At 41.8% G+C, this 14406-nt stretch overlaps 1 protein-coding gene across 3 annotated transcripts in view; it reads right to left on the reverse strand.

Moving 5' to 3' along the window:
• Nucleotides 1-14406, reverse strand: part of STK32B (serine/threonine kinase 32B) — a 411458-nt gene that overhangs the window by 37553 nt on the left and 359499 nt on the right. Inside the window, exons 10-12 of one of the 3 annotated variants that reach the window (XM_019526564.1) lie at nt 10640-10771; nt 9782-9846; nt 1769-1878 (exon numbers count right to left, since the gene is read on the reverse strand). In XM_019526564.1, the coding sequence (XP_019382109.1) occupies nt 1769-1878; nt 9782-9846; nt 10640-10771 (307 nt within the window). Of the gene's footprint in view, nt 1-1732; nt 1879-9781; nt 9847-10639; nt 10772-14406 lie in introns of all 3 variants that reach the window. The other 2 variants (XM_019526563.1, XM_019526562.1) reach the window with 2 other exon arrangements.

Genomic DNA, 14406 nt, shown 5'->3' on the forward strand with positions numbered 1-14406 from the left:
AAAAAAAAAAAAAAAAAGGCACAAAAAGCCCTAAAAAAAGCAGTGCAGTGCAACATGAGGAGCATGCACTGTCAGACGTGGAGACTTGATTCACTTGGGAGACATTCTGGCTGCCAGCAAGAGCATCTCCACTCCTTTAGTTGTCCCTTGGCTCCTCCAGCTCTCTGGAGGAGTGGGAAAAGAGCAGTTTCCCTGAAGTGGGGCAATTTGCCCCACACCAAAGTGCATGTTCAGGGGCATGCACCATGGCAAAAAATACTGGCATAACTTTGTGCTGCTACTGTTTTTGTTGCTGCAAGTGCACATTAATGCATGTGGGGATGTGCCCTAGGTGTTAAGTCCTATTTACTCTAGTTAGACATTTAAAAACATAAACTATTTTCCTAGTCTAGTCATGACATGTGTCATAATCCAGGAGCTCTGATCTTTGAAACCTAAAAAGAAATAAGAGCCAGGGACAACAGCTTTGTTAACCAATAAGAATATGTTTTCCCAGACCTCCTCCTCACTTGTATCTGACAGTGGGCAGAAAAGATAAATTAATGAGACATCAAGTTCTTTGGGACTGTGGATACATAGGACATGATTTCTTGATATTACACTGATGACACAGAGGCAATGTTGCAGCTTGCTGTCAGCATGAATTAACAAAAAGCCACAACAAGTTAAAGCACACCCCCAGAACAGTAATCTGTCATAGCTGAGACACTCTTCTACCCTAGCTGCTCCCTCTCCCACTTCCTGGAGGGTATGAAATCTCAGCTGCTACAATTTGTTTGTTTAGTGGTACCAATTTGCTTAACACTATATATCCGTGATGTCTCAGGTGTGCTAGGAAGACATTCTAATCAAAACTGCAGATCCACAAGAGATGTTCAACGGACATCATAAGATTTCTGGTATGTTCAAGTCTAAACTGACTGTGCATGATGGTTTATTTGCAAAAGCATTTTAACTGTCTGACAGGAAATGAGCATCTGGGGGCTGGCTGGCTCAATTGATATCTCTTCTCATTACCTTCTAGCAGGAAGATGCATTAGGGAATTAGATATGGTCAGTAACTGCAGCCTGAAATGAGAGACTCAGATACCCAAATCCAAAGTTTTCCTCATTAAAATGCTCTGCCTTAACCATGGAGATGCCTAAGGTCCCTGGGGCTTACAAGCCAAATCCAAATTGACTTCATAGAGGCTGCCATTTAGGCACTGTAATGCCTAAAATTTAGAAGCCTTGCTCTTGGAGAGGAATTCAAATTGCCTGGGTTAAGGACTTCAGATCCTTATCCAGTGTATAGGGAGAGCTAGATACTTCCCCAAGATGATCAGGAGTGACTGAGCAGAGAGGTGCCTGAAGCTAGCCAGTAGGAAATATAAAGCACAGCGTGCAGGTTATCCCCCATGCCTTGCTGGAGGCTAGGTTGCACAAGCGGTGGGGCAGGTGCCTACCCAACATGACAGAAGCACTGGGTGAAGTTCTGCATAAAGCATACCATGCTTTGCTTTTTCTTGAGCACAGCCAGGCATTGGTGTGGTGTTGCCCACCTTTTGCACAATAGCCTAGTATTAGAACAATTCCTCAGGAAATGGCAACTCCTCCAATAACCTGGACCATTTCCTATGGAAAACTTTGAAGGTGAAGGAGACAAGATTTCAGGTGAGCTATTAAACCAGTGTTCTGGGAGTTGGGGTGTGCTAGTGGCAACAGGCGGGAGGATGCTGAGCACTGTACACACGCGGAGTTCTCTTTCTCTGAAAGGAAAGTCAGAGACCTTGAGGGCTGCTACTCTCAATCCACCAGCTGGCTTTTTCTCTCTCCAAACATAGATACACTCTCCTTCCTGTGAGGGATTCTGCATCACATCTTCCTTGAGACCCCCTCCTGCATGAAGAAATACTGTAATGAGGATGACCACTGGAAGGCTTTGCAAATAAATAGTGCAGTCAGGGCATCTACTCTATGCCCAAAGGGCAGGAGTTTCAGCAGGTGGATGACATGGGAAGTAACCTGCTGTCTTGTCCCCCTGGCAGATTATGCATTTTTCCTCTGGACTCTGCAGTCCAAACAACAGTGGGTACACAGTAGTATCAGGCAGCAGTCCCCTCCCCGAGCCAGAGGCAAGTCTCCTGGTGTTTTTCTTTTTGGTGCCCAGGAAACTCACCTGGACAATGCTCTCTGTCCTGCCTATGAGTGACCTGGTAATTAAGATGCCTGAGGTTTGAACCTGGATCTTCAACTCCTTATGAAAGTGCTGTAGCCAGTGCTGTACAGCACTGTACAACAAGTGCTGTAGTTTCTAGGCAATGCTGTAACAATTAGCCAGTGTACACTCTAGCCCTCCCCTCAAAGCTAGACCATAAAGCCTCCAGGGGGAAAAGCTATGTGAGGCCAGGAGGAGCTGAGCATGTTGGAGGAAGGGTGGCTCAGTGAGATGGCTGCTGCTAGTGAAGAGAGTGGCCCTAGATAGGGCATAGCCTTTCCCATTGCTATTTAACCAACTTCCTTTTCAGCTCATTTCTTGCAACTGGGCAGCTGGGAAGCAAAGTTGGACGAGGAAGAAATGTACAAGCCAGAGGAAGTAGGGTGAACAGAGATTCTTTGCTGAAAACGTGGCACCCTGGATTATATCTTGGGGCTGTGGCTATTCTGGTGCTATTTACCTATTTTTTTCAATTAATATTAAATGCCTTGGGTCTGCTTGGGAACAAAGGGCCTGCTTCAAAAGGAAGGCTAGAGAGAGCATTCAGGACAATGTCAAGACCAGGGGCCATTGAATTTCTAAGCAGGAAAGATGCTATTTTCATCCAATATTCCCATTGATTTAAATAAAAGAATCAGTTAAAACATATCAACCATATAAAAAAAAATCTGTAAACAGATTGAAATAATGTGCCCTACTATTACATTTAAATGTGGAGAAAATCTCACATGCACACTAGCAGAAACCCGTTTTAACAAAAAGGTAGCCCTGATATAGATGATGTTACTTTGTTATTTTTTAAAACACATTTTTTACACTTGTAATAGGAAATGCCACTACATTAATGATAAGGCATTTCTGGAAGTTTTTATTATTTTTAAATACTAATGCAACTTAGCATTACTCATTAACTGTGGTGTTGCCTCTACACTATTATAAAAAGAGCAATCAAAGGTGATGCTCTGGTACTTGATTGGATCCCATTACTGACTTTAATGTGTCATATGATGTAAAAATCCACCTTTATTTTGCCACTCAAATGATGCTCTGCTGGTCTTGTTTCATCTAAAATCCATCTCTCTACTTTTCAGCATTTTAAGTCAATATGCTGCTTCTCACTAATCTAATACTTTCCTGTCCCTTTTGTAATGGATCTATCTGCCTTTGTAGAGCAGCCTTCTCATCTAATTAGTTAGATGCCTGCTAAACATTATTGAATCTGTCTGGTTTCTCTGTACTAGTAACTGCTTGATAAGCTGTGCAAATCACTGTACTTCTGCATTTTCATTCCTGTTCACTATTATTGCTTTAAAAGCACCAGTCAAGAGCTGATTATTTTTCACTTGATAAACTGAGTTGCTGCATCATCAGGGAATAGAGATTCAACTTGCAGACAATTTCCACTTACTGGAGGCACAACAATTAATACAAGGAGCTCCAGAGTAACTACACACTGTATTATACTAGACTATTCAGCCCCTATATAAAACTTTCAGCTTTAACCCAGATACCCTTGAAACAGAATGTTTTCTTAAAGGGGCAAAACCCCAATACTGTATGGACAAAGATCACTGTCAGAGAGGCTATGTAGTGATTTTCACTCTCCTATCAGAGCCCAGACTCAGTACTACTGTACTACCTTGAGATGAGTATCTTGTTAGTTATGGCATTATAACAAATATACTAAGTTGTTTTTTGTTGTATTGCCCATTTAATCTTAAAGACACTTCTATGATGACAGCAAAACAATACTAAAGATCTTCTTACTAATGCTAGAAGTTTAAAGGAATTGCCCAAGGTCAAAGCCCAATTGTCTGCATCAGAAGCCCATGGAGGTTAATCGCTGGGATTAGGACTAAGGAATTCTTGCTTCCAAATTTATGAGACCAAATGTCTGCCTCATGTCTTATCTGTGTTATTTGGTTCTTGTACGTCTGTAAACAGAAGCAGCTGAAGATTTCGTGAGCTATAATTTTGAAAAATAACAGGAATAATCTGTACTCAGACCATTCAATAAAATTCTGAGCAAATGCCAGAAGTTTATCTCTACAATATTTTTTAAAGAAATTGAAAATACAGCCTGCAGCTATGCTTTCTCATTAGGGTAGTCCTCTTATTAAGGCTCAACTAAATAAGATCATCTTAAGAAACTGTTGGCAAAACTGCTAGAATAAAAATTCAGATACTGCAACATATGTCAGGGGAAAAAATAGCAGGCTTCCTATAAATGAAAAAAACCCCCTGGTAACAACAGAAAGAGAAACGTGGAGATTAGAGCTCTGTTTATCAGCAGAAATAATCAAAACATCACTAATCAATCAGTGTTTCAGATGGTTTTCTCCAGCTCTTACCTATATGTTAATAAGTCATGATGTCTTCTATATTGTTTAATTTAGCCTATTTAATGTATTCCCCTGAATGAGATATTGAGTGTAACTCTTAGACAATAAAGGAAAATATTTACTTTATTAGATCTAGCCTTGGACTGCAGAAGCCTATTTGACCACTTCCTTTGGATTTTGGTCTGTGTGGCTGTGTTAAACCTGGAGAAAATGACACACAAACAGATAGCCCACAAGAGACTTCTGCCAATACATTACGAGGCACACTAGCTGATTCAGAAAAAAGGAAGAAAACAAAATCAGAGTGAAATCTACATCCTCACACTCCAATTTCACGGACCATTCTGAATTATTACTTCAATAGAACGCTGCTCTACAGGAAAGCACCCAATGGGGTAGCCTCTGAAAATAAAGTCCAGTCCCAGCTAGGGTGTATCAAGGTGGGCACAACTAAAGATTGAACTGTACAAAATCACTAGTTGTTTCAGAAAATCTTGGCCATGTTGGACAGGGAGGTTTGTGGCAAGCTTGTGCAGAAGGCATTCACCTTGTGCACTCCGTGCACAGCTTTTCAGGAGCTTTTTGTGCACTATTATGCAGGGTAGAGTCAGGGATGTGTGACGTGTGTCCCAGGAAGAAGGGGGAGTAGGTGAGACATTGGAGAATTGGCTTCTATACACATCCAGTGACCATTCTCTCTTTCTAATAGAGAAAGGGGTGTCACAAGAGGGATGGTTCCCTCAGGGCTGCAACAACCCCCAGGGCCATATTGCATACATGGAAGAAAAATTCCACAGAATCCCATCTGGAACAGTCTATGGAATGAGAACATACACAGCTAAGGTGTGGTTTGTGACCCATCCAGACTTCTGATCTACAGGCCTTTCTGCTTTTACCCTTGAAACCGCTTGTACTGATTCAAATGTCAGGGAAAGGGTCTGTTTTCTAATTGTTTCTCCCTTGTATTCTAGGAATGAATTTAATATTCTCTCAGTCTGACAAGCTGGGTCTCCCCCTCTCCAACAATACTCAGCATTTACATTCAGCTTTTCAAGTTCGTAGGCTGTGTCAGTATCTACATGCTCATTTACAGCTCTGGATATCTGATCTTCTGCAAAACGCTGCATTGATTTGTGTAAATTATTAGTTTGGGCCACTAAGGTTTTTCAGAAAAGGATGCCTATGATTAGGCTACTAGGCCATTATTTAGGCCTCCTCACATGTGCATGGCAGGAGGTGCAACTGTGGGATCACACACTAGATCCCATCATGCCTTATTGCTGGTGCAGAGGTGCCTAATCCCAGGCTCACCCTGCACCAGCAAGAAGCAAGCTCCCATGCCTGGGAGTCCCGTGCACCCCAGCTGAGGGGCTCCCAGCTGCAGGGGGACCCCGTGCACCCCCAGGGCTGAAGGATCACCCCTGCTGAAGGGCAATCCCCCCTGGTTCAGTGGGGTGTGGGAAACCCCTGGGGTAGGAGGATTTCCCTTTTTTGATCCTCTAGCTCCAGGGGTTTCCCACAAACCTGGGGCTGGGGGATCTTCCTGCAATGATCCTCCGGCCTTAGGGGTTTTCAGAATCCTGATCCCCAAGGCCCAGGCAACCATGATCCCCAAGGCCCGGGCATTTCAGCACCCCCAAGCTCTAGGGATCATGGCAGCTGTGATCCTCAGGGCTCAGCCATTTCATGCTGGGCATGGTACATCCCAGCAGTTGGGAGTCCTGTTAGCTGCTGGGACTCCCATCTGCAAAGTAGACCCTGCTAAACATGCAAATTAAAGCTTGATAGCAACCTGCTATAAAGTGAGTACATGTTGTCAAGGTCTAATTTTGTAGCTGCTTGGAGCTTTTTATCATGTGATAGCTACTTTGCATGTGTAGCTGATCTCCAGGTAACTGCACATTTAACCAGTTAATTGTGCAATACTTGTAATGTGTAGAGGGACTCTCAAACAGCTAAATAAGTAATATTCTTTTCAGAAACATCGAGCACCTATCCACCATTATCATTGGGAGCTGATGTGTGACCTGCAGATTTGAAGGTCTCGCCCTTATGTAGGTTCCTCAGTAAGAACAATAAAGTGTAACTTCAGCAGTTGTTTCTGATATCTTGACTGTAATACATTTTGTTGGTTGTCAGCTCCCATGCTGTTATAGAAAACATGGAGAAAAACAGCCAACTCACCTAATTTCTCCACTCCTAAAGCCCATTTTACATGTCCTTGTTTCTTTTCATTTCCAGCTTCACTTGCATTAATATTTCCTTGAGTATCCTTCATGAACAAGTGACCCCTCTGCCTTTTTCCTATTTCACTGTAGGCCTGGAATGCCCTCCCTATTCTGCATACCCCTTCATCGAGTCTCATAACTATCCAGACATGAGGGTGATTCAACAACCATTTGACAGACTGTCTAATCAAGTAAATAAAATTCAGTCAGAACTAGTCTTACTGGAAAAGCACATTGCCTTCAGGTGAAAGCTCTGTTGGCAGATCTTGGGGGTAATCTTGAAGCATCAAATGACTGTGAGGCTGTCCAAACTCACAGTGGCTAGGAGTTGCATGCTGTACCAGTCACAAGCCTCTGGCTACATCTTACAAGGGCTGCTTGTCTTGTGGGCTGCAAGTGTAGGCTCCCAGGACCTCTATCGTACACAGCCCCCTTGCTGCATGAGCAGCTCAAGCTCCCCACTCAAGCATCGGCACAGGCAAGCTCTTATCTCACTCCCCTACCCCTCCATTCCCATGTAAGCAACTTGAGCCCCCACTCCCCCGCCCCACAGTCTCGGCTGCTGCACAGCCAGGAGACCTGCCAGTGGCAACCAGAAGAACAGCAGGCTGTACTTTAACCTCTCCCTGGTTGTATGTGGCCTGTGGACTGCCACTTGGACAATTCTGGCTTCTAGGTTTGAGCTCTCTCCTTTTATATGAATACTGGGTTGTTGTTTTTTTAACTATGTTCTGCCTTCTTAATGTTCACCCTCCTTATAATGTTCTTTATCCATATCTGTTTTCAGTAGTTTATCCACTGAAGTTTATCTAGCTATTTGCACAAGCCATCTCTGACAACACTGATCTGCTAGATCTTAGCTAAGCAAACACTGCAGACATGTATTCAGTTGACAGTTAGACTTCTGGTAGAGATATGACAGTCAACAGGGCCTTTTTTTGAATCCCAAGTCTCATCAACCTGCCTTTAATTCCAATCAGAAAATTGTCATACCACAAGTTACTTAAAATACAAGACATATTTCATATCTGATACAGAATGAAAGGTATACAGTGAGAGAGGCCTTCAGAAAGATAACCCAGAAGTCTCAAGATGGCTGAAACAATAAAAACTGACTCTTGTGTTACACAAAATAAAATTTAACCGGGGTCTTTTCAGGGATTAAACTGAAAGGTGTTGCAGGACTGGCAGAATTCCTAATCCTACCGTAACTGTATCACATTCCTATTAAACCTGCTGCTCTGTTGCTCAGGAAAGGATTATCTGATAAGAAGGTTCATGAAGCTTTTCAGCTAACACTTCTATTCTAGAGGGGATAAGCTTTCATTTGAAAGCTATTGGCTAAATTTTGACTTGATTAACATCCAGTTTTATGTCCCTAAAATAAACAAGGCATGAGATTTAAGACTCAGAAGAAGGCACTTGTTTACAGTTTCGGTTCATTTGAAGTAATAAGTATTTCCAAACAGTTGAATTATATGGGCAGCTCTGCCAGCATGTCACTTTGATAACAAAATCAATAGTCAAGTTAAACAGAAATGGTAGTGAGTATTTAAAATCATGTTTGGAGTAGCCATATATATTGTGCACATCAGTATCAGCCCTGATACTTCCCATAACTTCACTGATACTTCCCTGATCAGCCCGTAGCTTCTCGGGTCTATGAAAATAAATCACGGCAGTGATAAAGGGTAAAACAAAAGGATAAAGTAGCAAGATGAGGAAGGAATGAATAGAAGTGGTGGTGATGGGGTGCTTGATATAATCACATAGTATCACACATAGTAACTGCGCATGCTATTCAGCATCTTAAGCTTGATTAGTCAAGCAGCTCTAAAAGATTTGGGTCATCAGCTTGATGGAAGTCAAAGCTTGGAAGTCTCTGAACAGACCTATCTTGAGGACTATGTAGACTTATACTACATTACCTCCTTTCTCCAAGGGCAGACCCAAGATTTCCTGAACTGGTGCATGGCACAGCACCCATCAGACCATAGGGTCTGAGGGCAAGTTGGGGCTGGAGCCCCCTGGCTCAGTGGGGGGACACTGGAAAGTCAGGCAGGGAGGAGGCTGTACCCAGCCTATGTGGGGGCAGAGCTGCTCCTGCCCTGCTCCAGCTAGGGGTTCTAGGAAGTGGCTGCATGGGGTGACAGACTCAGCTGGAGACAGCAGCAGTGGCACACTGTTTCCTTCTTCCAGACCCTGCTTTTGACCTGCCCAGTGTTTCACAGTGTTGTAAAAACATTTCATAGAATTAGATCAGATGGAAGTTGAATGCAGCTGGATCAAAGGAATGGGCCAAAAACATGGGCAAACCATTTCTGTTATGAAAACTGTCACTGGATCCGTAATATTTAGGCACAATAGACAAGACCACAGACTAATATCTGTAAGACCCAGGCACAGTAAACTAAATGAAATCCAGTTTACTAGGAGAGAAAATGTCCACACGTTTAGGATTCAAACCTGAGCTTGCATTGATTCTAGCTAATGCTTAGATCATTCAGCTATTCCCTCTAGATGTAAAGAGGTATCACTGTCCCCTTTATTCTCTACTTATGGTGAAAAGAAGCATTGCGGTGTTTCTGGAAGTTGATATACAAAGAATATTTATGTCAAAACACTGCAGCATTCCTCATTAAAATTTTAAGAGTTATCACCTCTGTTGGCTTTGTTCTACTCATGAAAAAGCAGGCTACTTGTATAATATTCCCTTTGCTTAATCATTAACTGCCTCTCTGGAGACTGCCAGTGACATTTATTGATCTGTCCAACACATATGCATCATAAGCATTTTTGCTTGTTTGTGAGATGGACAAACTACAACATTTCTGTACTACAGGCAGTAAAACATGGAACTGAATGGAAGTCCAGCTTTTTATTTCTTGTAAAGGCTTTTACATCTTGCTGCTGTGATCATTAATCACTTTTCTTAAGATTTTGAAGGGGGATTTCTCCTTCTGAAATTGCTTTCAGTCATGGATGTTAAACAGGCATTTAAGAAATGCACTTACTTTTGTCTGTTGAATATGATGAATTCTTTCCTCACTGTTTCCAAGCATTGCTGCAGGTGTACATTCTTTAAAAAAAACCATGACTAGGTTGATTATAAATGCAGAATACAGAAAAGTATATGTAAAATCACAACAAAACTGGTGCCAAACCAAACAGTGTACAGATGAATACGAACAAGCATTTTCCAGGCTCCTTAGGATATCTATCTATCTATCTATCTATCTATCTATATATATATATATAGATAGATAGATAGATAGATATAGTGGCAGGAGTTTTCATGTTTGAATCCTTTAAAGGATTCTTAAGGAATTTTAAGTCTGACAGTTGTAAGAAGAGCGTGTTGTGTGAGCTTCCAAAGACGGAGCAACAGGACATATCAGTGTAAGGACATTAGAGCTTGGAAGATCGTTGCTTTTTATCTCTTGGACAAGTTTAGAATTGTTATACAATGAGCCTCCATATGTGGAATACATCAATTCAGACTATTTACCAGTGTTTAAAGTGTTAAATACAAAGACCTTGTGTACTGTATTCTTTTCATATTAAATACCAGCAGTAGATAAGTACACTTTATTACTTTATCGGTCCATGTGTGGGATGTGCATTTGCTAAGTGGCGGCAATTTTCTAACTTTAAAAAAGTGTATAGGAAAACATTAACTCTTTAAGATGCATAATTATTTTTATGACTGAAATTGTTGCTTTTTTTCAGGTTTCATGATTAAAGAAGAAAAACATAACTAAGCAAAGCCGAGACCAAGCCATTTTTAGATACAATAACTAAATTCTATTTATCAAATTCTTAGAATAAAGGAAATAGGACGCTATCGACAGAAGCCAGAGACCACAACTTACCAGTGGACAGCTTTCCTTTGCTCCATCTTTGGATTTATTTTTTGCAAGTCGCTTTTTCTTTTTATGAAGGGGTTTAGACTCTAAAATCATTTCTTCTAGTTCAAATGTAGGATCACAATTCAGTCTTCCTTTCTGGTACAAAAGGAGACAAAGTCAGTTTTTAAGATATCATTATATTATCTGTTTGTTTGTCCAGTAGTAGACAGCAACAATAAAAAGCCTCTGTCACATTGCACAGGCCAAATTTATCCCTGATGTAATTCTCAAGAATCACAATATTGTTTGACAAGTTTTAACTGTATAAGCTGTGAATAAAAAATTATGACTTTTAGTTTCAGTAATGAATTTTAAACTTTAAACCACAGAATAAAAATACAAGTCCTTAAATTTTAAAAGTCTAGATCCTCTTCTGAATCCAGAAGTGTAAATCCAGAGTAATGTCTACAAAGAAGGCTCCAAGGGGCTCCAAGTGACTTCAGATGAAGTCAGGTGTCTTGCCCAGACTTTGGCCCAGATTGCTGAGGTAACTGCAAGAGTGTAGGAAGGACACAAAGTATTTCACAGACACTACTTGAACCTACAATTTCTACACTCCACTTTCAAAGACATGCATTTGGATATAAATATATGACTCCCTTGCATGATACTAGATGTCCTGCATCCTGCACTCTAGAAACTTAATAAAAATCTATAAAATAATAATGAATATACCTTTTCCTACCAAAAAAAAAATCTTGTAATATACCATAGCAGGAGGCAGCAACATTTTGGTGCTGTTTGCTTGCAACCCAGCTCCCTGTCACAGGCTGCAAATCTCCACACACCCCAGAGAGCTGCAGCCACCTGCACTTACTCTGGCTACTGCTAACTGGCCCCTCTGCAGGCAGGGTGAGCACAGGCACAAGACATCATCAAGGGGGGTTGTAGATGAGCATGCTGTGGAGGGAACAGGTGGGTTGGCTAGGTCAGAACTTCCTGGGCCAGATCCAACCTCTTTGTGGTCCAGTTCCAGCCAGAGGCCCCTAGGTTCCCAACCTCTGTATAACAGAGAAGCTGGTGCCAACACAAAGACTTAATTTCTGTATCTGAGACTGCTTGTGCTCTTATGAATAACAGGTCCTGTCTATACTATTAGTGAAGACTATTAGTGAAGATGCATCACTTCTATAATGACCAGAGAATTCTTTTGTCTGTACACCTTGGCTAGGGACAGACATTCAAAAAGCCAGAGCCTGAACTGATTCAATCTTTCCAGGTTAGCTTAACCTGCAAAGATTGAACTGATTTGCAAGTGCACAGACATTCACATTTCATTCTGGAAATGCAGGCCCATGCTTGCAGTGGCTAAGGCTAGAAGCCAGGGGGCGCTCTTCCTTCCCTTTGCAGCAGCGGCAAGGCTGGAGGGAGGCTGACCAGGGGAGGAGGGGGATGTGGCTGGGGATAATTCATACACCTCAAATACAACTGTCTTACTGCTAGAAGGTCCCTATTATCACTTTGAGGTCTGAATCACTCCCATGTGACAGTGAAGGTCTCTTCTTCTCTCTCAGTCTAATTTCACTTTTCCTTTTACTAATATTATTAGAATCACTGTAACATTTGGATGTGAAATCCTCATTATTACCTCTTTCGATATGAAGGGTCTTATTTTCAATGCTCATTATCCAGGACAAGGACTGGACCTTCAAAATAGCTCAGCTCTCATTTTCAGATACCTAAACAGAGTTGCCAGATTTTCAAGAGTGATAAGAACCCAGAAGCTCCCAGGTGAATAATGAGAAATGACAATAATTTCAACAGAAAATGTTTTAGTTTCCTTTTTTTGATGACTTGTTTAAAGAACCGGAGAGTAAACACACTGATTCCTTTCCTTTATCTTATTTTATTTACACACTTACTTTTAAACATTTTAAATTGAGTTGTGCACCCCAAATCTGAATTTGTGATGCATGAGCCAGAAATAAAGTCCTCTGAGCATATCAATGGCAATCAATATACAAAAGAGGTGTCATCTACTCCTACTTACGTGCTATAGATTCTTTTCAGTCTCAAAGTCTAATTGGGAGGAAAGTTTGTAGGAAGCCTAGGTGAAATGCAAACCAGTCCCTGTCTGGGTACCTTTCCCCTATCTATGAGAGAGATTTATGTGGCCTGCATTATTGTAGCATCAGAGCATTTCACAACTTTTAATGTATTAATCTTGAAAACAAATGACTGTATGATGGGGAAGTGTTATTATCTCCACTTGGTGGAGACAGACTGAGAAAGTTAATGGCATAGCTGTAAATTCAATCCAGGAAATGTAGTAAGCTCCAGGCTAACATCACAATCACTGGACTATCCCTTTTTCACTTATGAAACTAGAACATAACAAATCAGGAAAGTCTGGTCCTGTTCCAGAAACCGAGAGTGTCGCAGCCAGTTCAGCACCCACACTGCATGCAGCATCCCCAGTGGATGCTCTGGTGGGGCAACGGGCATGGGTCCCACATGCAGTGCATGTCCCAAACCAGCCCTGCATGGGCACTGCATGTGGTGCAGTCCCAGACTGGGTACAGTAAGTGTTGCACGTGCTGGATCTGGCAGGGGGGCACACACCATTCATCTGAGCTGTGGACCCAGATGAGTTTGACACCCGTGCAGTAAACAAATGAGACTTGGTAGCCTGTAAGCCTCTTTCAAAAGGTCTAGGCACCTCTAGGAAAAAATAAGCTCAGCGTTCTAGTTTACATAAGTAAAAAACTGGGATGTAACTCCCCAAATTCTCGTGTCATTTTCTGGTATGGTGGAGCCTACCACTAGGAACAGCACTGAGGTAAAGCACATCATGGTAAAGTGCCAGCTAGCTAACTGTGACATGGCACTATATCTGCATGGTCCATCACAGACCCATTAACATTTCATTCAGCCATCTGCATCCTAAATGGAGCTGTTTGATTTTTAGACCAGTTTATTTTTCTCCTACAAATAATTTTTGTTTAACTGTCAATATAAACAGTGTGTGATGCATCTGATCCTTAAGACTCCCTCATAATTTCTTTAGCTAAAACATGATTTTTCTCAGCTGCTATTCTGTCTCTCATGATTACTAAGGTTATTTTTTAAAGTTCTAGGGTATAGCAATTTATAAGGAAAATATATTCTCATTTTTGTCAAACTTTACTTTCTTTTCCAGCTTGCACAGTTTAGAGATTTTCTTTGAAAAAAAAAATCATTTGAAAAAAAATTGTCAGGTGTCTAAAAACGAAAGAAACTCAATTATATTTAAAATCACCTTCTTCCTTCTGCTTTATCAAATATTGAACAATCTGCAAAGAAACTGCATAAAAGAAACACTGAGCTTAACACTATGAGTAGCTGAATAGAAAGATGCCTCCATGATATTGAGGGTCCCTTGACACATGCAGGTAAAGGCGTGATGGGGTCTAATGCTTGATCCACACAATTGCACCTCCTGTCATGCCACACATACATGGCAGGAGGCATGATTATGGGATCATGCATTAGATTTCACTATGCCCCTGCTGGTGCAGGCAGAGCCCTGTCAGCTGAGCAGGCTCTTGGCTGTGGGCACTTGCTTCTTGCCAGTGCATGGGGACCATGTGATCCTGGCAAGAAGCAAGCTCCCACAGATGGGAACAGGGGTGGCTATAGCCACACCAAAATTCACTTTAGCCCCCCCATAGCCACCCTTCCTACCTCCCTGGGCCACTGCTGCCCACCCCAGGCAGCTGAGTCTGGCCCATTGTCACCTGCAGCCCGCCTTA

Source organism: Gavialis gangeticus, unplaced genomic scaffold, assembly GCF_001723915.1.
Source record: "Gavialis gangeticus isolate Ggan-Ray unplaced genomic scaffold, GavGan_comp1, whole genome shotgun sequence".
Classification (NCBI taxonomy): domain Eukaryota; kingdom Metazoa; phylum Chordata; order Crocodylia; family Gavialidae; genus Gavialis; species Gavialis gangeticus.